This window comes from Lepidochelys kempii, chromosome 6 (genome assembly GCF_965140285.1).
Source record: "Lepidochelys kempii isolate rLepKem1 chromosome 6, rLepKem1.hap1, whole genome shotgun sequence".
Lineage (NCBI taxonomy): Eukaryota > Metazoa > Chordata > Testudines > Cheloniidae > Lepidochelys > Lepidochelys kempii.
The window spans coordinates 72,344,539-72,371,404 of record NC_136385.1 but is presented as its reverse complement, the minus strand read 5'-3'; the positions used below and the strand labels follow the sequence as shown (position 1 = coordinate 72,371,404).

The following is a 26,866-nucleotide window of genomic DNA, read 5'->3' as shown; positions in this document are numbered from 1 at the left end:
GCCCCTGAAGTTCTTTTCCACAACTTGCCACACCTCACCACCAGATGTCAGTGTGGAGCCCATCCTGACTCTGCTTACACATGGACAATAAAGGGCATTACAATTTGCAGATGGGGCTGCCCACAGGGAACGTTGGGAAACACCTACTTTTAACATTGTGTATGTTATGAACAGAAGACGGAAATGAGCCCTCCATTCACAAAGCTTGCCAGACGCTCCTCCTGAAAGGCATCTGTGTGTGGGCAAAGAACCTTTGTCTGTGTCAGACATCCAGGTAGGGTAAATTTAAATCCTCTCCTCTCTCCCCTTGCATAGCAGGCATTAAATAGAAGTGCACCATTCCCCTGGTGTGTTCTTCCCCTCTCTGAATTGTTTATTTTCTGCCTAATACGGTTTAGGGGATTGGGACTTCTCCATTTGAGGCTGTCTGATAGGAGAGGGCAGTGGGGCTTCTTAGTACCTTGTCATAGTGGCATGGTTCTTACCAGAGTGTGAGAGGGCTCTCCACCTTGCTCTGCTGTGCAGCCATTTTCTTTTAGTTTATACCTTTAAAAGAGACCATAGACTACAGTTTTCCTCTTTCTCTCGAAAGAAATACCATGCATCAGAGGTGATGCATGAGGGGGGAGGCAGTATGTGGGATCACAGCCCCCTCCCGAGTTTTCTGCCAGGTTTATATTTATATATATATTTTTTGGGGGAGGAGTAGTTCAAAATTGTGCCCCTCCACTATCAACAGTTGTATTGTTAGAATACTTCGCTTGTTAAATTCCCTGTCTGACACAGAAGTTTACACAGGGGAATCTTTGTATTTATTTAGGATTAAAGTTGTTCATTCTTTTCACTCCCATAATTTAATGGTATAAGAAGCCTGGCAAATTAGAATGTCAAGGCTATGAAGGTACAGATGGTAGAAACCAAGATAAAAATTCTTCTATTGTCTAGGCCATTGACTGCGTCCAGATATTATAGTGAATTACTATAATCTGAACACGTATTACTGGTGGTTGTTATGGTTGCCTGATGCTTCCCATTACAAGAGCCTGTTTTCAGTTTTTTATAACTGTTTGCACTTAAATTTTCCATGCCAGTTGTCTGCCTCAGGCTACATTTTTTTGAAAGATTTCAGACAAAATGTTTCAGAGTAGCAGCCGTGTTAGTCTGTATCAGCAAAAACAGCAAGGAGTCCTTGTGGCACCTTAGAGACTAACAAATTTATTTGGACATAAGCTTTCGTGGGCTAAAACCCACTTCATCAGATGCATGGAGTAGAAAATACAGTAGGCGGAATATATATACGCAGTACATAAAAAGATGGGAGTTGCCGCAGCTGTTTCTGAGAATGAGTCTAGGGAAAATATATTGTTTTGCCCATGTTCAAAAATTGTGTTAACCTTTCCTTCAAGAAATTCTAGCATCCCTATTCTGTGGAGCAGGGACTTTAATTTTGGCAGTGGGATGGATGCATCTTTTGCCATTCCCATGAAAATCAATACAAATTTGTCCAAGTCATTAGCTTTTGAAAAATCCCAGTTCACACATGTTCAATAAAGACTTGCTAGACCAAAATAGATTTTATTGTCTTGTTTGGTTATTGCCTGTCTAGTCTTGTCATATAGTTCTATGTATTTTCTCCAAAATAGCCCAAGTGTTCTCTCTGGGGCTCGGCAAGCCAAGAGTATATGGAATTGCTCCATGCTGGGTGCTGTTCCTGAGACTGAGCTACCAGCCAACACTCTTTGCATTAGTCCTGCTACACTGTTCTCATTCATATTTTGGTGTCCTTACTGGCTACCAGGGTGCTCCCATTAATGAGGGACTTGAGCTGTGGAGTCCACGTCCAAACTTTCCTAAAGTTTGGGGAGAGTTGGTCATTAAGAACTAGATTGTAACAGCCAGACACCGCCCTGAGTAGGGGAGCCACACAGTCCTAGATTGAGAGGTTGTGCTCAGGGTTTCCCAGTTTACAAGACAGGTGTACAGCTTGCATTATACTTTGGATTGAAGCAGTCTGTTCTCTCCAGTGTACCTGGCCTCCTCCATGATATATTGTGTGAGAAGGGCTGAAGCCACTGTCCTCAGCTCCTTGAATGCCAGGACTGTGATTATGACTAGCCCTTATGCAGGGAAAACCAAAACCGGGAGGTTCCTTATGTGCACATCGAGGCCAGTCACAGTTCAGACCTGAATAAAGCAAGCCTCTGTCAGACACCTGTTTCAGTCAGTGTGATTAGCTAGTACAGTTGGAAATGTTATGTTCCAGATGCAGGTGATTTTCCATGACTTTGAAACTTGATGTGCTCTTGCATAAAGTTTGCAGTGGCACAAGGTGTTCACCAAGTGATGCAGGAGCTGCAGGAACCAGTGTTGCACTGAATAAGGTAAACATCGAATGAGGCAGTGCAGGGTATCTGCATGGCACATGACTGTGTCTTCCAGACGATGTAATTTCTTTAAAAAAAACCCCAAACCTATGTAAGCAGAGTCTGAATGAGCTCCCCTGGACATCTAGTAGTGAGCTGTGGAAAACACTTCAGGAGCTGATTTCATTTGCATGGACACACCCACCCTGCCTAGGTGGTCAGCATGATGGGATTGCTTGCCCAAATGATCACTTGTGGCTGGTGTTGGATCCCCAGTCTCCTGGTTATTGGGGCAGGAGTAATAAAGAGTTGTTATCCTTGTGTGAACTGAGGACAGCAGAACTGTACCTAACATACCCCAATGGAGGGACTCACCCTCAACTGAATGGCACTTGCTAGGCAGGGGACATGGTTTCCAAAGCCCAATGAGTTGAAAGAGGATGGGGACAGGTATTTGTGGCTGGTGAGGTGGGTCTTATTTAAGGGTCTTAAGTGCCATTTGACCCTTTCTATCTCCACAGTATAATAGAAGAGCTAATTTAGACTTAATGGAGAGTCTTGTTACATACTACAGAGCTGAAATCATTAATACCTACGTCTAAATATTAGACCTACTTTGGGATAGTGTCTCTATTGCAAAAGACTGCCCATTGTGTGCTAGCAATGAGGCTTCCCCACTAACAGCTGAAATCACTGAGAGTTGTGTTAAGTGGGGAGGGGGCCCTGAAGACATCTTGGTGAGTAGCTGGCTGGCAGAGAAGTATGGCTGGTGGAGAGACATGACAATTGGTTGTTGGGGTGACAAACGAGTGCCCAAGCAGTGGAGCATGTAAGGTACCTCCTTATCCCCCCACTCCACAAAAGGAATTTTGGGTTGCTGGACTTAAGAACCTGAGGGGAAAAGGACAATGCTCAACTTACTTGGGGTGGGTCTTTTGCTCATGGTTTATGCTTATGAAGCCTAGTTGTGGTGTTTTCCCAAATTAATGCTGAGTTACTTCCCTCCTTTTATTAAAAGTTTTTGCTACACTCAGACTCTGTGCTTGTGAGAGGGTAAGTATTGCCTCTTAGAGGTGTTCAGGGGGTGGTGTGTAATTGTCCCAGGTCATTGGGTGGGGGCTCGAACCGGTTTTGTGTTGTATTGCTGAAAAGGAACCCCTAGATACTGAACCCGGCCCTTGTTGCTGCTGGCTTTACCTGGCAGAAGAGTTTCACCAAGGAAATGTGAGTAAAATGGTGTTAAGATAATATTGCATGGCTAAGTTATCAAATATCAACAAAAAGCCAGAAACACACTGAACGCCATGTGCTTATGTTTTATGCTACAGTCTTTACGATGTGATCACAGATTGCTGCTCAAGTATAACTTTCACACGTGCAATACAATACAATATGAGTAATTTTGTTACATGGCTGTGTAGACAGCCAATGAGTATCAACTAACATTGTTGTCCCTCTTGGCCTTTATAAGCTAACCTAGAACTCACCTCTCTTTAGCATAATGTCTTCCAACCTAATTGTTTTGATTCTATATAAACCAGGCACTTACTGTGTATAAAATAGCCAAAGCACACTTGAAATGGTGTATTAACAACATTCAATAAAGGGAAAACCGAGATGTCCTTCATAGTTCTTCTTTGTTGTTGTTCTGTTAACTGTAGCCATATTACTCACTTAGGGAATCACCATTATACTAGAAAGGCACTCTGGATATCTTACTTTAAACATCCCTTTTCCTTTATTTTTTTTCTCAAGGGATGTGATTGGTTGCTGATGTGGAGCTGCAGATATAATTCTTTCTACTCCATATATTAGGAGACCCATTGTGGCTACCCTAAAATTGAAACCAGATCAGATCATTTATAGTTCCCTTCAGAATGGAGTAAGGTTCATGCAGTAAGGTTCAACTACTGATGTTGATTCAATTTCTAGATGTTTCTCCTACCTTTTATTGTTCAGACCTACAGTCTCATTCTTTTGTTTCAGCACTCAAACATATCAGTGAGGATGTAATGATTAATTCCATCTCATTTTTTTTAACTTGGAATCTCTCCCTTATCATGGATATAATGGTAAGGCTCACCCTCGTGATTAGGCATTAAAATTTCTCCTTATCAACGTTTAGTTTGAGACACACCTGCATTTTTATGTTTATCACCTGATGATTTTAACTACCTTTGACCCTTTTTCATTAGTTTACTTTGAGCAAATAATAAACCGGTTTGAGTATAACTGGTACTATTATACTGTTGCGCTCTGTGTGTGTATGTAAATTAGTGTGTGTGTATATGTGTGTGTTATAGGTGGCACAGGTAGCTTATGGTTAAGGTTGTCCAACACTTCCCATTATAACACCCTGTTTTCAGTGGCTTCTAACTTTGCCAGTCTTTAACTGTTTGGACTGAAAATTTTCATGCCAGGTGTCTGCTGAAGGCTGAATTTTAAAAAAAGTTTCAGCTAAAATGGTTCAGCCATTTCTAAGAATGAGGTTAGGGAACAATGTGCTATTGGTCAATGTTCTAACAGCTAAAATACCTATTGATATGTTGGAAAAACAGCTGCATTATCACCGGGGATTTCAATCTGAGTAACGTGCTGGAGGTCTCATTATGTCAATGCTAAACAATCTTTGGAATTTCTAAAAATGATAGATGACAATTTCCTGATTCAAAAAGTGTAGCATCCAACATGAAGGAATTCAACATTATACCCTATCTTGACAGATGATGAGAAATTAGTCACAGAAAAAATGGTTACTCACGTTCTCGTAACTCTTGTCCTTTGATATGTGGTGTTCATGTCTATTCCAATCAGAGGTGTGTGTGCACAGGTGCACGGTAGCCAGAAGATATTTCCCATAGCAGCCTCCATCCGGTTGGCCTGGGTGCCCCCTGAAGTCATACCTTCATGGCGCTCAATATAGAGACCTGCCGACCTGTCACACCCTCAGTTCCTTCTTGCCGGCTACTCCGACAGAGGGGTAGGAGAGTGGGTATTGGAATGGACATGAGCAATACCCCTCGAAGAACAACAGTTACGAGAAGGTGAGTAACCATTTTTTCTTCAAGTGCTTGTTCATGTCCATTCCAATCAGATGACTCAGAAGCCTAAGTTCAGGAGTTGGGGTTGGAGTAATCCGCTGATTGGCGCACTGCTCTTCCAAAGGCCACATCGTCTCTGACCTGCTGGGTAATCGCATAGTGAGTCATGAAAGTGCTTATGGAGGACCACGTCTCTGCTCTGCAGATTTCCTGGGTGGGAACCTGCACCAGGAATGCAGTTGAACAGGCCTGGGCCCTGGTGGAGTGCGCAGTGATTGGAGATGCGGGCACCTTCATCAGGTTGTAGCACTCATGGATGCAGGACGTGATCCATGACGAGATACGTTGAGAGGTGACAGGAAGACCTTTCATTCTGTCCACCACTGCCACAAATAACTGGACAGATTTTCGGAATGGCTTTGTTCTCCAGCTGTAGAAGGCTGGTGCTCTGTGGACATCCAATGAGTGAAGCCTCTGCTCCCTTCCGCTGGAGTGTGGCTTAGGATAGAACAGTGGGAGGAAGATGTCCTGGTTGATGTGAAACTGGGAGACAACCTTTGGGAGGAAGGCCGGGTGGGGTCTGAGCTGAACCTTGTCCTTATAGAACACCGTGTAAGGGGGCTCTGATGTCAGGGCCTTGAGCTCAGACACTCTCCTGGCTGAGGTTATCACTTCCAGAAACGCCAACTTGTATGAGAGAGAGAACAAGGAGCACATCGCCAGAGGTTCAAAGGGCGGTCCCACGAGTCTGGAAAGGACCAGATTGAGGTCCCAAGCCGGGACAGGCTGTCGGACATGTGGGCCCGTACTCAACTGCCTCGCCTGGGTAGGAGTTGACATGGCCCTGCCTGGGGCCCTGGTGCTGTGGCCCGACTGGGGTCTCACAGCTGTTGGCTCCTTAGACTTAGCTGGGGGAGAATACTCCCTCTTTGGCTGCTGCTGCTTCTTCTGAGGCACCGGCAACTGAGACCGGTGCCTGGCTGATTGGCTGTGGGAGGAGTCCTTTTTCAGCACCGGTTCCTGGGATGAGGGTGCCGGGGCACTTCGCACGGACGAGGATGTGCTGGGTGTGGGGTCCCTTGACTTGGGGTCTGAGTGGGGGCAAAGAACTGCCTCTATTAGGGGAACCTTAAGCCAATGTTCCCTTTCTTTAATAGTTCTGGGATGGAACTCATGGCAGATCCTACACCGGTCCTTTTGGTGACCTTTCTATAGGCACCTTAGACAAGAAGCGTGGGGGTCACTCTTTGGCATGCGCTTAGTGCAGACCTCACAGGTTTTGAAACCCGGGGACCACGGCATACCCCAGTTCTGGGGAGTCGGAAGGGGGGGACTCCCAACTAACTCTATTATACACTGACTGGAGAGAACTATATACAAAAAATGAAGATAAAGGCACTTGCTAAGCAAGGACCATGGGAAGTTCCAGCTAATCGTCACTGGCGGTAAGAAGGATCTGAGGGGGTGGCGGATCAGCAGGGTTCTATATTGAGCACCGTGAAGGCGTGACTCCAAGGGGGGCCCAGGCTGATCCAATGGAGGCTCCTATGGGAAAAATCTTCCGGGTACTGTGCACATGCCCGGGCACACACCTGATTGGAATGGACATGAACAAGCACTCGAAGAAGAACTAAAAATGACTGGTTGTCCAGATGCAAGTGATCATGGGTTGATTACACTTGTTATGTGTAAATAGGATAAAGTCCCAACTAGAGTGTGTGTGTGTATAATAATTGATCCTTTTAAAATGCCAGTTTCACAAAGCTGATAATTATTATGAGCCAAATCAGCTGGGAGGAAGAATATAAGCAAAAACGTGAATAATTTGGAATTGTTTAAGAACATTTTTACTAGATGCCCAAAGAGACACAATACCACAATCAAGAAAGAAGGCTATATTGGTTATAAAAACAGACTGGCTTAGAGGTAAGTGAAAGCAGCTATAAAAATAAAAAACAAATGGAAAAAAGGGGGAACTGATAAAAATGAATACAAATTAGAAGCTAGGAATTGCAGAAAATTGATAAGGGAAGCAAAAGGACACTAGCAGACCTCTATGGCCACCAGAGTTAAGGACAATAAAAGGAGGCTTTTAAATATATAAGGACTAAAAGGAATCCTAACAACGATAATGGTCCATTACTAGATGGAAATGCTAGAATTGTCATTAATAATGAAGAAAAAGCAGAATATTCAATATATCTTTTAGTTCTATATTTAGGAACAAGCCAGATGATGATGATTAATGATGAAATACTTTCTATTCCAATAATAACTAAGGAGGCTGTTAAACTGCAGCTCCTTAAGTTAGACATTATTTGATCAACAGGTCCAGATAATTTGCATCCAATAATTGTAACAGAGCTGGCTGAGGAGCTCTTGGGATCATTAATGTTCATTTTCAATCAATCTTGGAACACTGGGGATGTTTCAGAGGACTGAAAGAGAACTGATGTTGTGTACCAGTATTTTAAAAGGACAAACGCTATTTAATATTTTTACAGTGACCTGGAAGAATGCAAAATCATTACTGATAAAGTTGCCAGATGACACACTGATGGGGGGAGTGGTAAATAATGAAGAGGAGCTGTCACTGATATTGAGCAATCAGGCTTGGTTTGAAAAGCTGGGTGTAAGAAAACAACATGTGTTTCAATGTGGCCAATGTAAGGTCATACTTCTAGGGCCAAGAATGTAGGCAATATTTACAAGGTGGAGGACTCTATCCTGGGAAGCAGCAAGTCTGAAAAACCCTTGGGTAATCATTGTGGATGTGCTGTCTGCTGTCCCCATTAATATTTGTGCAAATATGCAGAAATTATAAGCCTCAGAATAATCACACTTTCCACATGCTCAGTAGAGACTTCTTAGAGCTTTGCAGCTAAATTCTCCAAAGAGCATGCTCCATCCTCAGGCTGTAACGGCTAAGTAGGACTTTCCTTGAAATTGCTCCTCTCAGCTGCTGGGGGCTGCTGTGGTTCCAGAATTGAGAGCAGGTAGACTATCCATTCAGTGCTTTCAATGCACCCCCTGTAGGTACCTAGTGAGTCTGCCTGCTTCAAATATAGGATGAGGAATGGTTGGGTAAGGGGGAAGAATGGGAAGTGGATGGAGGATTGGATCCTTGGGGGAGAGGGACTAGGGGTATGTCTACACTACGGAATAAGGTCGAATTTATAGAAGTCGGTTTTTTAGAAATCGGTTTTATATATTCGAGTGTGTGTGTCCCCACAGAAAATGCTCTAAGTGCATTAAGTGCATTAACTCGCCGGAGCGCTTCCACAGTACCGAGGCTAGAGTCGACTTCCGGAGCGTTGCACTGTGGGTAGCTATCCCACAGTTCCCGCAGTCTCCGCTGCCCATTGGAATTCTGGGTTGAGATCCCAATGCCTGATGGGGCTAAAACATTGTCGCGGGTGGTTCTGGGTACATATCATCAGGCCCCCGTTCCCTCCCTCCCTCCGTGAAAGCAAGGGCAGACAATCATTTTGCGCCTTTTTTCCTGAGTTACCTGTGCAGACGCCATACCACGGCAAGCATGGAGCCCGCTCAGGTAACCGTCACCCTATGTCTCCTGGGTGCTGGCAGACGCGGTACGGCATTGCTACACAGTAGCAGCAACCCCTTGCCTTGTGGCAGCAGACGGTACAGTACGACTGGTAGCCGTCATCGTCATGTCCGAGGTGCTCCTGGTCGCCTCTGTGAGGTCGATCAGGAGTGCCTGGGCAGACATGGGCGCAGGGACTAAATTTGGAGTGACTTGACCAGGTCATTCTCTTTAGTCCTGCAGTCAGTCCTATTGAACCGTCTTATGGTGAGCGGGCAGGTGATACGGACTGCTAGCAGTCGTACTGTACCATCTTCTGCTGAGCAGCCATGAGATGTGGATGGCATGCAGTGCTTCTGCACCGTCTGCTGCCAGCCAAAGATGTAAAAGATAGATGGAGTGGATCAAAACAAGAAATAGACCAGATTTGTTTTGTACTCATTTGCTTCCCCCCCTCCCCTGTCTAGGGGACTCATTCTTCTAGATCACACTGCAGTCACTTACAGAGAAGGTGCAGCGAGGTAAATCTAGCCATGTATCAATCAGAGGCCAGGCTAACCTTCTTGTTCCAATAAGGACAATAACTTAGGTGCACCATTTCTTATTGGAACCCTCCGTGAAGTCCTGCCTGAAATACTCCTTGATGTAAAGCCACCCCCTTTGTTGATTTTAGCTCCCTGAAGCCAACCCTGTAAGCGCCCCTCCCGGCGTCAGAGCAATGGCAAACAATCGGGCATCTGAGAGTGCTGTCCAGAGCAGTCACAATGGAGCACTCTGATGGGGCTAAAACATTGTCGCGGGTGGTTCTGGGTACGTATTGTCAGGCCCCGTTCCCTCCCTCCCTCCGTGAAAGCAAGGGCAGACAATCATTTCGCGCCTTTTTTCCTGAGTTACCTGTGCAGACGCCATACCACTGCAAGCATGGAGCCCGCTCAGGTAACCGTCACCCTATGTCTCCTGGGTGCTGGCAGACGCGGTACGGCTTTGCTGCACAGTAGCAGCAACCCATTGCCTTCTGGCAGCAGACGGTGCAATACGATTGGTAGTCGTCCTCGTCGTGTCCGAGGTGCTCCTGGCCACATCGGCTGGGAGCGCCTGGGCAGACATGGGCGCAGGGACTAAATTTGGAGTGACTTGACCAGGTCATTCTCTTTAGTCCTGCAGTCAGTCCTATTGAACCGTCTTATGGTGAGCGGGCAGGCGATACGGACTGCTAGCAGTCGTACTGTACCATCTTCTGCCAGGCAGGCAAGAGATGAGGATTGCTAGTAGTCGTATTGTACCATCTTCTGCCAGGCAGGCAAGAGATGAGGATGGCTAGCAGTCGTACTGTACCATCTTCTGCCGAGCAGCCATGAGATGTGGATGGCATGCAGTCCTTCTGCACCGTCTGCTGCCAGCCAAAGATGTAAAAGATAGATGGAGTGGGTCAAAACAAGAAAGAGACCAGATTTGTTTTGTACTCATTTGCCTCCTCCCCCGTCTAGGGGACTCATTCCTCTAGGTCACACTGCAGTCACTCACAGAGAAGGTGCAGCGAGGTAAATCTAGCCATGTATCAATCAAAGGCCAGGCTAACCTCCTTGTTCCAATAAGAACGATAACTTAGGTGCACCATTTCTTATTGGAACCCTCCGTGAAGTCCTGCCTGAAATACTCCTTGATGTAAAGACACCCACTTTGTTGATTTTAGCTCCCTGAAGCCAACCCTGAAAGCCGTGTCGTCAGTCGCCCCTCCCTCTGTCAGAACAACGGCAGACAATCGTTCCGCGCCTTTTTTCTGTGCGGACGCCATACCAAGGCAAGCATGGAGGCCGCTCAGCTCACTTTGGCAATTAGGAGCACGTTAAACACCACACACATTATCCAGCAGTATATGCAGTACCAGAACCTGGCAAAGCGGTACCGGGCGAGGAGGCGACGTCAGTGCGGTCACGTGAGTGATCAGGACATGGACACAGATTTCTCTGAAAGCATGGGCCCTGCCAATGCATGCATCATGGTGCTAATGGGGCAGGTTCATGCTGTGGAACGCCGATTCTGGGCTCGGGAAACAAGCACAGACTGGTGGGACCGCATAGTGTTGCAGGTCTGGGACGATTCCCAGTGGCTGCGAAACTTTCGCATGCATAGGGGCACTTTCATGGAACTTTGTGACTTGCTTTCCCCTGCCCTGAGGTGCATGAATACCAAGATGAGAGCAGCCCTCACAGTTGAGAAGCGAGTGGCGATAGCCCTGTGGAAGCTTGCAACGCCAGACAGCTACCGGTCAGTTGGGAATCAATTTGGAGTGGGCAAATCTACTGTGGGGGCTGCTGTGATGCAAGTAGCCCACGCAATCAAAGATCTGCTGATATCAAGGGTAGTGACCCTGGGAAATGTGCAGGTCATAGTGGATGGCTTTGCTGCAATGGGATTCCCTAACTGTGGTGGGGTTATAGACGGAACCCATATCCCTATCTTGGCACCGGAGCACCAAGCCGCCGAGTACATAAACCGCAAGGGGTACTTTTCGATAGTGCTGCAAGCTCTGGTGGATCACAAGGGACGTTTCACCAACATCAATGTGGGATGGCCGGGAAAGGTGCATGATGCTCGCATCTTCAGGAACTCTGGTCTGTTTCAAAAGCTGCAGGAAGGGACTTTATTCCCAGACCAGAAAATAACTGTTGGGGATGTTGAAATGCCTATATGTATCCTTGGGGACCCAGCCTACCCCTTAATGCCATGGCTCATGAAGCCGTACACAGGCAGCCTGGACAGTAGTCAGGAGCTGTTCAACTACAGGCTGAGCAAGTGCAGAATGGTGGTAGAATGTGCATTTGGACGTTTAAAGGCGCGCTGGCGCAGTTTACTGACTCGCTTAGACCTCAGCGAAACCAATATTCCCACTGTTATTACTGCTTGCTGTGTGCTCCACAATATCTGTGAGAGTAAGGGGGAGACGTTTATGGCGGGGTGGGAGGTTGAGGCAAATCGCCTGGCTGCTGGTTACGTGCAGCCAGACACCAGGGCGGTTAGAAGAGCACAGGAGGGCGCGGTACACATCAGAGAAGCTTTGAAAACCAGTTTCATGACTGGCCAGGCTACGGTGTGAAAGTTCTGTTTGTTTCTCCTTGATGAAACCCCCAGCCCCTTGGTTCACTCTACTTCCCTGTAAGCTAACCACCCGCCCCTCCTCCCTTCAATCACCACTTGCAGAGGCAATAAAGTCATTGTTGCTTCACATTCATGCATTCTTTATTCATTCATCACACAAATAGGGGGATGACTACCAAGGTAGCCCAGGAGGGGTGGTGGAGGAGGGAAGGAAAATGCCACACAGCACTTTAAGCACAGCACTTTAAAAGTTTACAACTTTAAAATTTATTGAATGACAGCCTTCTTTTTTTTGGGCAATCCTCTGTGGTGGAGTGGCTGGTTGGCCGGAGGCCCCCCCACCGCGTTCTTGGGCGTCTGGGTGTGGAGGCTATGGAACTTGGGGAGGAGGGCGGTTGGTTACAGAGGGGCAGCAGTGGCAGTCTGTGCTCCAGCTGCCTTTGCTGCAGCTCAACCATACACTGGAGCATACTGGTTTGGTCCTGCAGCAGCCTCAGCATTGAATCTTGCCTCCTCTCATCACGCTGCCGCCACATTTGAGCTTCAGCCCTCTCTTCAGCCCGCCACTTACTCTCTTCAGCCCGCCACTTACTCTCTTCAGCCCGCCACCTCTCCTCCCAGTCATTTTGTGCTTTTCTGCACTCTGACATTATTTGCCTCCATGCATTTGTCTGTGCTCTGTCAGTGTGGGAGGACAGCATGAGCTCGGAGAACATTTCATCTCGAGTGCGTTTTTTTTTCTTTCTAATCTTCACTAGCCTCTGGGAAGGAGAAGATCCTGTGATCATTGAAACACATGCAGCTGGTGGAGAAAAAAAAAGGGACAGCGGTATTTAAAAAGACACATTTTATAAAACAGTGGCTACACTCTTTCAGGGTAAACCTTGCTGTTAACATTACATACATAGCACATGTGCTTTTGTTACAAGGTCGCATTTTGCTTCCTCCCACCGCGTGACTACCCCCTCAACCTTCCCCCCTCCCTGTGGCTAACAGCGGGGAACATTTCTGTTTAGCCACAGGCAAACAGCCCAGCAGGAATGGGCTCCTCTGAGTGTCCCCTGAAGAAAAGCACTCTATTTCAACCAGGTGACCATGAATTATATCTCACTCTCCTGAGGATAACTCAGAGAGATAAAGAACGGACGTTGTTTGAATGCCAGCAAACATACACTGCAATGCTTTGTTCTACAATGATTCCCGAGTACGTGTTACTGGCCTGGAGTGGTAAAGTGTCCTACCATGAAGGACGCAATAAGGCTGCCCTCCCCAGAAACCTTTTGCAAAGGCTTTAGGACTACATCTAGGAGAACCGCAAATGCCAGGGCAAAGTAATCCTTTCACATGCTTGCTTTTAAACCATGTATAGTATTTTAAAAGGTACACTCACCAGAGGTCCCTTCTCCGCCTGCTGGGTCCAGGAGGCAGCCTTGGATGGGTTCGGGGGGTACTGGCTCCAGGTCTAGGGTGAGAAACAGTTCCTGGCTGTCAGGAAAACCGGTTTCTCCGCTTGCTTGCTGTGAGCTATCTACAACCTCCTCCTCCTCCTCATCTTCTTCGTCCCCAAAACCTGCTTCCGTATTGCCTCCATCTCCATTGAAGGAGTCAAACAACACGGCTGGGGTAGTGGTGGCTGAACCCCCTAAAATGGCATGCAGCTCATCATAGAAGCGGCATGTTTGGGGCTCTGACCCAGAGCGGCTGTTCGCCTCTCTGGTTTTCTGGTAGGCTTGCCTCAGCTCCTTCAGTTTCACGCGGCACTGCTTCGGGTCCCTGTTATGACCTCTGTTCTTCATGCCCTGGGAGATTTTCACAAAGGTTTTGGCATTTCGAAAACTGGAATGGAGTTCTGATAGCACGGATTCCTCTCCGCAAACAGCGATCAGATCCCGTACCTCCCGTTCGGTCCATGCTGGAGCTCTTTTGCGATTCTGGGACTCCATCATGGTCACCTGTGCTGATGAGCTCTGCATGGTCACCTGCAGCTTGCCACGCTGGCCAAACAGGAAATGAGATTCAAAAGTTCGCGGTTCTTTTCCTGTCTACCTGGCCAGTGCATCTGAGTTGAGAGTGCTGTCCAGAGCGGTCATAATGGAGCACTCTGGGATAGCTCCCAGAGGCCAATACCATCGAATTCTGTCCACAGTACCCCAAATTCGAGCCGGCAACGTCAATTTAAGCGCTAATTCACTTGTCAGGGGTGGAGTAAGGAAATCGATTTTAAGAGCCCTTTAAGTCGAAATAAAGGGCTTCATTGTGTGGACGGGTGCAGGTTTACATCAATTTAACGCTGCTAAATTCGACCTAACGTCCTAGTGTAGACCAGGGCTAGGACAGGAGCAGAGCAGGATATTAACGGAAGATAGGGATATTATTTTTATGCAATGAGCATTATGGTTTTTCTTCAGTTTATACCCTGCTGTTTTGTAACAGTATTAAAGCAACTGCTGATGCTTTCAATTCTACCAAATGTAAGGATGTTAAATCTCCCTGTGTGTTCTGCTGATGTCTTTACCATGCAGCATGTATATCCCCCACATCATTATACTGAGAAGCATCGGGACAAGTTACAGCAAGAATCTAATTACTTTGATCCCAAAAATACTTAACTCAGTGTGCTGTGACAACTCCTTATGACACTGATTATAACTCTCATTGTTACCCTGTGCTTCCTTCCATCAGTCTGTTGTATTCACCTGTCTTCTCTTGTCTTACAGTTGTACTACAATACAGCTCTTCAGGGCAGGGACCATCTATTTGGTATATGTATGTGCAGACTATAGCATGATGGATCACTCATCCCTGATTGAGGCTGTTAGGCACTCCTATGATAAATCAGTAATAAATAATTATGGACAGTTGGTCTCATTTGTAAAACGCTGACAGGTTTTAAAATATGAGAACTAAATAGGCTGAAATGATGTGCAGCCAATGAATTTTTCCATTACCCACCTTTAGAACACATGCAAAGGGGAGAAAAAGTTACACGAGGGTGTGTCTGGTCACTCCAAACTTTTACAGAGTGATATGAGTGCCAGTGAATTTGTCCCTGTGACTCCACTTTCCCCTGCTTTCTTTTTAATCACACTGTAACAACAGAGAACAATATCATTCACAGTGGCTGTGACTACAAGAAGCATTAAAATATAGCCAATTTCTGCACAAAGACAATTTGCACCTTCCCACTTCTAGCGGAAATGACCTTATTGTTATGTGTATACAAGAAATGGAATAAAAAAGATTAATGCTCTGGATTCAGTGCTCAGTGTGGCGTCCTGTCCTTTGGAATTTGTCTTGGTCACAATGAGACATCTCGGACTTTTGGTGCAACCCCGCTAGTTCGTTATATGAGTCCTGATTTCATCTCAGAAACAAAGCACCCTCTGTCTAGCTTGACTGACACTGGGAATCCTCTGGAACACACTAATATGGCTGTTAAAGGAATTAAAATACAGCCATGGCTGGAGCTGCTCCTTGCAGAGTTTCTCAGAGTGGTCTTGACTCAGCGCCTGATCTAAAGACAAGTGAAGTCAATGGGAGACATTCCACTAGCTTCAGTGGCCACTGGATCAGACCCATAAAGCCCTTTTCAAGTGTGAGATCCCCTATGATTGACTGAGAGATCACTAAATGGCTGCAATCAAAGCAGCAGTGTGCAGGAATTGTACCATTTCATTTTGAGGTCACTGCTAGAATTTAACAAATTTTATTTGTAAATGTGCACCCATATTTCATCCTTCTGTAGGTGTATTAACATGGCAAACTATCTTGGAGTTATAATATAGATTGATCACAGAGGAGGTTTTCAAAGGAACAGATGGGAGTTGGGAACCAAAATGAATGCAATAATACACTTCCACACAAGCTTCTTTGAATTTGTACATTCAAGCTGCCATGTATTACCAAACAGTTATCAATCCCAAACTGATCTGAAACTAAGTACATCAGACAGTACATAAGAATGAGTTATAATGAATCTGTTGCTGAAGTCTCAATACTGTAACTTTTATGAAGGGCTCTTTTTCATGTCTTGTTCCTTTTAATTATTACAAAGAGTGAAATTATATTTTTTTAAAAGAGAACAACAAATATTGGGGATTTTGGGGCATGATTCAAACCCCACAGAGTCATTGAAAACTCTCACATTGATTTCAGGTTTCAGAGTAACAGCCGTGTTAGTCTGTATTCGCAAAAAGAAAAGGAGTACTTGTGGCACCTTAGAGACTAACCAATTTATTTGAGCATGAGCTTTGATTTCAGTGGTCTTTAAATCAGGTCCTTGTTATAGAAGAAGTCAACAGGCTGTGCAATGCAAGGATAATAGAACATGCAGTGAGGCAAAAGGTTAAAAGAGAGACCAAAGACCTCAGCCAATCCATACTTTATCTTATTGCCAGCTGTCTTATGCAGCCAAGAACGAGACCCACACACATCTGCTATGGAAAGGTATTGTAGTATACAGACTGTGAGGCATGCAGAGCATTCAAGGATGCACTTTCTTTTTTTTTGAGCCAAGTTCTTAAGCAAACAAAAAGCAAATTTGATTCACAGGTTTGCAAAACTGCATTGAATGCTGTTGAAAGGAAGCATTTTGATTATGAGGCACGGGATAATCCCATAAGAGACCCCACTGGAGTCATCGTGGATAGTTCTTTGAAGACGTCCACGCAGTGTGCAGCGGGCGTCAAAAAAAGCAAATGGGATGTTAGGAATCATTAAAAAAGGGATAGAGAATAAGACGCAGAATATCTTATTGCCCTTATATAAATCCATGGTACGCCCACATCTTGAATACTGCGTACAGATGTGATCCCCTCATCTTGAAAAGGATATACTGGCATTAGAAAAGGTTCAGAAAAGGGCAACTAAAATGATTAGGGGTTTGGAACGGGTCCCATATGAGGAGTGATTGAAGAGGCTAGGACTTTTCCACTTGGAAAAGAGGAGACTAAGGGGGGATATGGTTGCAGGCTGTACATGGTGCTCTCCCCAGCTACCCATCCCTGCTAGCTAGAGCATCCTCAGCCTATCCCCAGCACCCAGGCTTGCTCAGCTGTTTTGCTAACTGGGGGCTCCCCTGCCAAATTCATGGTTACCTTGCCTCATTCCCCCCCAAACTTGGGGTTCCCCCACCCTCCACTTCCCCCTCCACAATGTGGCTTCCCCACCCCTTCTGAAACACTCTTAACTCTTCATATGCCTTCAGTCAGACAGCACTCCGTACCATAGCCACAGCTGCTTTGGAGCAACATAGCGAAGGGGCACTGATATGTTGCTACTCATGAGCATCTTCTATACTGCAGAATGCCAAAGCACCCAATACTGGTAATCATACAGGTTCACAGAACTCATCGGTGTAGTGAAAAACAGGGTAATAATTATAAATCTACAGTGAGCACCACATCTTCTTCTTAGCGTATGTACAATGTGCCTCAGGTGGCGTGGCCAGGATTCATTGTTGAATTTGGTCCGTTCACTGGACCATTCGCTCCTCCGGCCCACGCTGGGTACTGACAGGAATTGCGATTTGAACACTGATCCATGCCCCACAGCACTGCATAATCCTTAGGTTCACTAAAAGACAGTGTGATAGTCATAAATGTACACCAAGCACTACACGATTCCTAGCAACGCCCAATGCTTCAGGGCCAGATAAAGCACAGTCCAGCATGGCACATTACTGGGAAGACCATTGAAGTGCTCTTCCAAGGCCTCGCTCAGCCACTACTTCCACGCAGAACTCTTCCAGTGGCCCTTGAGTCTGTCCAAAGCCAGCAGACAGCTGCTCCCCATCCACCCTGGCAGCAACTTTTCACCCTTTGCCTCACAGAGATTATGCAGGACACAAGAGGCAGCTATAACCATTGGGATATTTTTCTTACTGAGATCTAATCTAGTGAGTAAACACTGCCAGCATCCCTTCACTCTCCCGAAAGCAGATTCAACTGTCGTTTTTCCCCTGCAAAGCCTTGAGCTGTCAAGGTAGCCAGTGTGCTCATGGGCAGCATGTAATGGAGGCTTGGGGAGGTTAAGCCTCCCCAAATCTCTGCTAATGCTCACTGCCATGGCCCTGGGGCTAGGCCGCAGCAGGGCTCAGAGCTCCTCGGGGCGGGCGAGGCTTGGCCCCAGCCAGCTGGCCGGGGCTCGGGGCTCCTCAGGGCAACTTGGGCGAGTGGGTGGTGGGGAGTTTGGTGATCCTCTGACCCCAGTGAGTGAGAACGGGGGTGGAGTGGGGTCAGGGCTTTGGGTGGAAGGGGTAGGGTAGGGGCAGGCCTCAGGCAGAAGGGGCAGGGCAAGGGGCTAGCCTCCCGAAATGGTGGGGGGGCTTCATGTGCAGTCCATGTGTGTACTGTTTCATGAGTCAAGAGAGCAAGAAGTACCTTGGGTCCCTCAGGATCACTACTGGCATTTCAATATCACCAAAGGTAATCCTCCAGGCAGGAAAAATGGTCCCCGCTTGCAGTTTCCTGAAAAGTCTTATGTTCTTCAAGCTGCGACCGTCATGCACCCTCCTTGACCAGGCAACGTTGATACCAGTGAAGCATCCCTGGTGCTCCACCCACACTTGCATAACCACAGAAAAGTAGCCCTTTGTGTTGATTTACTCTCTGACAAGGTGGGCTGGTGCCAAAATAGGGATGTGCAGATGATCTTTCGCTCTACTGCAGTTTGGGAACCACTTAGCTGCAAATCCATCGACATTGTGCACATTGCAGAGAGCCACAGTCTCGCGTAGCAGGATACAATTCATGGCCCTGCACAGTTTTGTGACCATGGCCTCCCACTGTGGCTTTTCCAACACCAAAAGGATTTCCCACTGACTGACAGCAATGCAGCGCTGGAAGCAGCCACTGTGCGATCATCACTCACTTCTTCGCTGTGAGTGCAGCTCTCGTTCTGCTTGGCCATGCTGGAGGCAAGCCCTCTCAGAGGTCCAGAGAGGCCCGGGCCACTTCTAGCTTTTGAGGTCCCTCGCCATAATAAAAATAAAAAATGATGACACATGAAAACAAAATAAGGCACCAAAAAGAGTGCGACATAATTTGAATATTTTTTTTATTTAACAAATGCTTTTTTAGCCTTTTTCTGTGCAAATGCACTAATTATTGAGGAAAAATCTAGCTTTCATGCAATGTCTCAGTTGATATTAAGCATGGCGAGCCCATTCAAATGTTCTTGTCCCATAGTTGAACAGTGATAGTTCTTTACCTGCTTCAATACATTGAAGGTGCTTTCACCTGAAGCTACTGATGCAGGCAAACTGACAAAAATACGCAATGCAATTGTGATATTAGGAAACACCCCAGAGAGTCCAAGTTTAAGTATACCTTGAAGCAATTCTTTTGGCTTGCAATCCAATTTAAAGTTTCTGGACTATATTCGTTTGAGGAAGATGACCTTATCACTGAGATCTTTTGAGATTGTTTTTGTTGTATTGTTCAGCTGCAGAAAGTAGATCTTCATTACTCAAAAAGAAAAGGAGTACTTGTGGCACCTTAGAGACTAACCAATTTATTTGAGCATAAGTCTGTCGAACTGCCAAAGAAACCCAAAAAGGGTACAAATTAGTCGCAGTGAGTCAAATCGATGTGTAAGACCTGACTGAATAGAGTGGATGACAGGGAAGACATTGACCCTATAATGCTGCTCGGCATCGAATTCAGTAGGTAAATTGTGATTGGTGGAGAACTCAGATGAAATGCCAATATTCTGTGCTGCTAATTTGGACTCAGCCAGGATTGCATCCCATTGTTCACGAATCTGTTGAATGTCATTGGTAAGACTTCCAATGTTATTCCTCTCAACATCAAGTGTAGAATTGCGTGCCTCAATTACCAGATTAGTTTGGTGGATCATTGTAAGTAGCTTCATCCACAAAGATGACATCAGAATGCACTCAGATTTGGACATGTACTTCTGAAAAGACTGAAGTTCAGTTTGAGCTTGTGCAGTGAGATTGAGAGATTCAGGCTCATTTAAAGCCTTTCTCACTGAATTCAAATGCTGCGCAACTGGTTGAATCCATGCAGATCATCTAGTTTTGGACTTCCCCGGCAGTGAAACAGGAAGATATTGCTTCAGAATTTCCCACCTTTGTGGACTGTTACTGAAGAGATTGTACATTTGCTGAACAGTTCCAAAGTAAGTAATTGCCTCTTTGCAGGATTCAGCACAGTCAACACCTACAAGGTTTAGTGTGTGGTTTCCACAGCTGGAGAAAATACAGTTTGAATTATGCTCAAACAGAACTGCTTGTATACCTTTGTACTTCCCAGCCATATTAGATCCATTTTGATAGGCTTGACCAATGCAGACTTGAAACTCTAACTTCATAGATTCATAGATTCATAGATATTAAGGTCAGAAGGGACCATTATGATCATCTAGTCTGACCTCCTGCACAAAGCAGGCCACAAAATCTCACTCACCACTCCTGCGAAAAACCTCTCACCTATGTCTGAGCTATTGAAGTCCTCAAATCATGGTTTAAAGACCTCAAGGAGCAGAGAATCCTCCAGCAAGTAACCCATGCCCCATGCTACAGAGGAAGGCGAAAAACCTCCAGGGCCTTCTTCCCGACCTTAAAATTCCTTCCCGACCTTAAAACCTTCTAGAATTGCTCGTACTCAAGCAGCAATTTCTTTTCCAGTTTTTCTCGTGAAATTATCAAACACAATAAACCTTTCTTCAATAGAAAATTTTGAACTGTGTACAATCTTAACATATTGAATAACCGTAGTAGTCTGTTCCTTGTGAGAACAGTCTGGAGTGGCTGTTTGAATGATTGAAAAATACTTGGCATTTCGAATCTCATCAAGAATTGTTGTTTGTATGAATGACCCAGATAGCTCAATAAACTCATTTTTTATGTGTGTGGAGAGAGAATGGACTTGACAGGAGAGCTTTTGACTCTCCTGTGATTCTTGAACATGTTTAACATGCTGTGATAAAAGTGGGTCATATCTGCTGAGGAGCTCAACGATGCCTAGAAAGTTTCCATTTGAACGATCACCAATACGTTGACTGGAACCAAAGAAAGCTAATCCCTGCTCAGAAAGAAAAAGGATGGCATTCAGGATGCACTGAAGAGTTTCTGTAGAGAGTTCAGTCAAGAGTAAATTCTCAACTGAACTTTCAGCTGATGCTGCCCTGGCTGATTTCCATGCAACATTGTTTTCTTTGTGTGACTTTCAATTCTCATGTGATGGTATTCAGTCTTTCAACTTCCTCCAACCTCTGTTGATGCTCCATCCTGATTGATCAGAGAGAAGTGATGCATTTGCAGCACTTTTGTTCAAAATGAAGCAGGGTGCACAGTACAGATATTGTTTTTCCGTACTCCGGTATAACCAGTCTCTTATGTAGGTCTGACCATTTGGAAGAGTTTTCGTCAGCAGACAAGCAGGGAAAGCATGATTATTAGCATCTTATGGAATGTTACTTGGAATTTCAAAACAACTAATTTGAAGAAAAGATTGCATTTTGGCAGCATTGCTCTTGTCAAGAATTCCAATGTCAGTCACAGTCAAACCTGTAGAACTCATGAATTGCTCTTGCTGCTTAAGATCTACATCTTCCTGTTGCTGTTGAGTTTCTTAATCGTACACAGGATCTTCTGCTGCATCTGTTACTGTTGGCACATCTCCTTCTTGACTACTGTCCTCATGTTCAGGTATTGGCATTGAAATATCACCTGTTGCAGTTGTGGAGTTTTCATTATCTGTAGCATTGTTTGCTGGGTAAGGTGTATGTCTGAGTGGTTTGAGAAATGAAGTTACTGGCTTTGAGCTCTTAGCTGCTGCTTCACTCAGTTGTTTTTGATGTCTCTTGCTTGCACCACTTTCAGATCTCCTCTTCATAGTGATCTATCTGGTCAATATGTAGCCTATCCACACTTGAAATATTCTGCTGTAAATAAGTAGCTTATCTACACTTGAAATCTTCTACTGTAAACATGTACACAAATGCTGAATGGTACACAAATGTTGAAAAGACTTAAAATGAAGGAATACTAATTAAGAACACAAAATGAAACAGTCATACAGGTCCTTATCACTGAACCAAAACTCAAGCATGTAAGGTATAATATAACAGGCTGAACTGAAGACAAAGGAATAACATATATATAGTAAACACAGACACAGATACAGACAGAGGGATAATGTCCAAAAATTTAAAATGTGTGTCCTTACGAAACTCACTGTACAAGACTGTCCTCACAAATTTTCACTTTGAATCTGGGCCTATAGACTATGAAAGCCTATGATGATGGCCAAGCTACCAAGCTAGGGCTCAACCAACCAACCCGTTACCTCTTTTAGCTACCATATGAAGATAATAATGAGGAATTCTCACACATAAATAATTCCTTAGTCAACTAGACATAAAACTATAAAGACACTAAAATGTAACAATTCTCTATCTTTCAACATGTACTCGATCCAGCACCAGCCCCTAGTAGTGGTTTGTTTATATAATCAGCTGATCTGCGAGGACATGTTCATCACGGTCTAATCTTGTGCCATCAGAACCAATATATTTTTATTAATATTTCTGAACATTTTTAATTCTTTAATATGACAAAATCTATATCAGTTAACAAAAAAAATTATGTCTTTTACCAAATCACATCTCTCATTTGCTTAAATTTGCAGCTCTAAGCTGAGAATCATAGAATACCAGGGTTGGAAGGGACCTCAGACGGTCATCTAGTCCAACCCCCTGCTCAAAGCAGGACCAATCCCCAATTTTTGCTCTGATCACAAATGGCCCCCTCAAGGATTGAACTCACAACCCTGGGTTTAGCAGGCCAATGCTCAAACCACTGAGCTATCCCTCCCCCTGAGAGAGAGAGTGTGTCACATTTTGGTCCAATAGGGCTGCACATAAAACAAGTTGCAAAACTTATCAAATGCCAAAAAATTAACAAGTGTCTAAATGTGAGGTCCCCTTTGAGCTTGAGGTGGAGGCCAAATGGCCCTCCTGCCTCCCCCCCCCTCTGATTGGCCCTGGCTGAAGGGCAGGGGTGAGCTAGCACACAGATCCAGGAATGTGGCTTTGTGCTTCCTAAAGTCCTGCAGCCACTGCTCATCATCCCAGACCTGCATTACAAAGTAATCCCACCAGCCAATATTTTTTTCTCAAACCCAGAAGCGGTTCTCCATCACTGGCAGCTGCTCTGTGAATGCCACCAACAACCCTGAATTTTTTTTTGTTATATTGGTTACAAAGTATCAGCACAGAAATTGTCATGTCCCATGTTGTTCTGGCACTTCCTGTGGTAGTTCCTGCAGCTCTGCAAATACTGGAGGATCATTTGTCCTCTCTTTGCAATGTTCATGACAATAGTGCAGAGCTGTGTGGGCTCATGATTTTGTCAGAGATGGCTGCCAGAGACGGATTAGGGTTTTGTGGGCCTCTGGCCCAGAGCAAGTGGGGGCACCTCCCCACCCCTTCTGCCTGTAGTCCCCTCCACTCCCTCCCTTTACTTCCTCTGGGAAAATGGGGTCAGGACATGGGTGCTTGCCCCACACCATCTGCCCAGTGCTCCTGCCGGCGAGTGGGGTTGGGGTGTGGGGGCACCCATTTTTTCCAGGGCTCCCCAATTGGCTGGGGTCCCTGGGCATGGGCCCCTTTGGCTCAGTGGCTAATCCACCGCTGCTGACAGTGATAAGAGCTGTACATGTTTATGGGATTTTTTTAAAAAGGTGCAAAAATTATGGGACAGGGGTGGCATTATGGGATGCAGAAAGTTGCATGCTGGGAACTTGACCCTTTGCTTCCAGTCCCTCCTGCGTCACTCTTGTGTGCCCCAGAACACATTGTGAAAATTCTCCAATAGGCATTGGACTGGAGGATGGTGTATGGTCCCTGGGATACCTACTCATGGTGACCGCACTTTGCTTTGACACAAGTACTCCTGGTGATGTGCGGAGGCAAGCAGCCAAGTCTGGATGAACATGAGTGATACACTAAATGTAGCAGCTATTTTCCGACTGACTTGTGTTGACCACAGTTTGTAGTGTAGACATGGCCAAAGTCCATCATAGATGTATGCGGAACTTTCCAGCACTGCATGGACTATACAGCAGGTGTGAGGGAGCATGGGCCCAGATTTATTTTAGAATGGGTAGGCCTGTGCCATCTGGAGGGGAGGTTGGACCTGGCACACCAGCTCATAAGGTATTTTTGTTACAGAAAATATATCACATATATGATATACATTGGTTAGAATAAATAACCTCTTTACAGCACATTCCTGGCACCTCACTGACTCTCTGACCTCTTATGCTCTTTGTAGCATGTGATATTTTTGTAGTAAAAGTCATACAATAAACTATCTCTCATTTTCTTGTAGCTAGGAAGACAGATTCCCTGCACAAAGGCCACATCCTTCTCCTTCCTGGGAAAACATGGTGGACAAGGTGCTCCAGAAGGTGTTCATTTTTCTTGTCCTAATTTTCATTCTTGGAATTCTTCTTTCTGGGGTATTCTACAAGCGGCAAACAAAAATGATGAGTAAGTAAAGAATATATAGATAGAAGGATTTTGTGTTTCTTGGAACAGAGACCATCTTTTTGGATCATATAAAATATGTAGCACAATGAGGGTGCATGTACAAATAATACAAATAAAATATCTGAGGGGCCTGGCCTAACAGATTCTTAGTTATTGTGGCATGAGTAGGGAAGAGAATGCCACAAAAAGCCACATTTGCCACTGAAGTTAAGTGTTTGAAGATGCATGGCAGGATTCTCCCTAAGAATATTCCTCCTGCCATTCATTTCCCAAGTTCTCCTGCTAACAAGCCTTTTAATAATCACGGTAGCTTGTGTTGCATGCCTGTTATAATGTGTGTAGACAAGTGACAGTGAACTAGAGATTCATGTTAATCCTGAGCTACAATTTTAGTTCCTCAAGGGGTTAATTTGAGTTCTATGATTTTCTGAATGAAAAGAGAATTCCACAAAATTACTTTACATCCGATGAAGTGAGCTGTAGCTCATGAAAGCTTATGCTCAAATAAAATTGTTAGTCTCTAAGGTGCCACAAGTACTCCTTTTCTTTTTACACTGATAGTTTAACTTCCTTTCTTGCACACATCTTCTCTTCCAGTTCCTAAGGAAGATTGGCTGATGAGTCAAGTCTATCGCAAAGACACACTGAACTCCACCTGCTTGATGAACAACCTTTCTCATTCACAAAGCAAACTGAAACATACGATTGCAAGACAGATCTTTGTGGAGCATAACCACAAGCTCATCTACTGTGAGGTGCCCAAGGTGGGCTGCTCCAATTGGAAGAGAATCATCCTTCTCCTCACAATGAACCTGAGCAGAAAGGCTAATGAAGTCAACCATGATCTCATCCACCAAACCCCACTGATAAAGAGGCTGAGTTCTTACCCTTCTGACTATCAGGCGAAATTGCTGACCAGTTACACCAAAGTGATGTTCACCAGAGATCCCCTGGAACGGTTGGTTTCAGCTTACAGAGACAAACTTCTGCACTCTGAGCCATACTATAGTATCACTTTGGCAAATGAGATCAAGGCCATGTGCAGGAAAAACAAAAATTCGACTGAAAAGGTGACTTTCCAGGAGTTTGTTAACTTTATTCTGACAAAAAACCAAGAACTTTTGGATATTCACTGGAAACCAATGTTTCTACTCTGTGATCCTTGCAACATTCACTATGACATTATGGGGAAGTTTGAGACCTTGGAGCAAGATTCTGAACATGTTCTCAGGAACATTGGAGCCCCAGAGGATATGCACTACCCTAACTTTAAGAAGTATGACTCAGAGAAACGTACTAGTGATGATATCACCCTCGAATATCTCAGAAAGCTGAGTGCAGAGCAAATTCAAAAGATCAAGAAGCTGTACCAGATGGATTTTACTTTGTTTAACTATCCTTATGATTTGAAAATGAACCTTTACAAGACTGATACAGTATGAACCGAAAGGCAGTTTTTATTCATACTGTATCACATGAACTTGTCTACACAGATGATTACAGGTGGTTGATGGTAGCAGTCAAGCACTTATTGTTTTGTAGCTCATAAAGCTATTTGTTGTAGGCACTCATGTAATGTTGTATGGAATATGGGACATCCTTTATTATATTATCAGTACCAATATTACAACATTGTAATGAATCTTATACCAAATATGCCATGTAATGAAAAAGGTATGATTTGCTAAATATGCTAAGCTTGTGCATATGTATGTATCATCTTTGTATCATGAGTTATAAATGTATGGTTCATTGATATCTCAAACTTGTGCTGTGTATCTGGGTGACATCCCCAGACAGATGAACACCAGCACGACCCAGTCTCCTTGATAGCCCATCAAGGGGAATCAACTGTACAATGAACTCTTTGAGAGAAGCCAGGGGCTACATCTATGAGTCAGCAGGACATGTCGGGATATGCCTATGGACAGGGGACTCCAAGTACTTTTCCATGCCCATGTGCTATGAGCTTGTGTTTGGGACAAAAGATGTATAAGCCACATGGAAGAGAATATAAAAAGGCAGCTGCATCATCTCCATTTCATCTTCAATCGTGCTTCTCACCTCTGGAGTAACTTCTGAAGCACTGGAATGGGTTACCTAGGGAGGTGGTGGAATCTCCATCTTTAGAGGTTTTTAAGGCCCAGCTTGACAAGGCCCTGGCTGGGATGATTTAGTTGGTGTTGGTCCTGCTTTGAGCAGGGGATTGGACTAGATGACCTCCTGAGGTCTCTTCCAACCCTAATAGTCTATGATTCTATGATTCACTACAAACTGAAGCTTTGAACAAAGGACTG

The 26,866-nt window shown here is 45.0% G+C and overlaps 1 protein-coding gene across 1 annotated transcript; it reads left to right on the top strand.

Moving 5' to 3' along the window:
* The first annotated feature begins 24,463 nt into the window (after window positions 1–24,463).
* On the top strand, window positions 24,464–26,011 carry LOC140913615 (carbohydrate sulfotransferase 9). The gene is made up of 2 exons (XM_073350342.1): window positions 24,464–24,569; window positions 25,167–26,011. Exons 1-2 carry the CDS (start codon window positions 24,464–24,466, stop codon window positions 26,009–26,011), a joined length of 951 nt encoding a protein of 316 aa, XP_073206443.1.
* Window positions 26,012–26,866: the final 855 nt, after the last annotated feature.

Bases quoted from the DNA above. Each gene is read 5' to 3' on its own strand.
- LOC140913615 (XM_073350342.1), top strand. From the start codon at position 24,464: ATGGTGGACAAGGTGCTCCAGAAGGTGTTCATTTTTCTTGTCCTAATT. The intron at 24,570-25,166 runs GTAAGTAAAGAA...CTTCTCTTCCAG, and splicing joins GCGGCAAACAAAAATGATGA to TTCCTAAGGAAGATTGGCTG.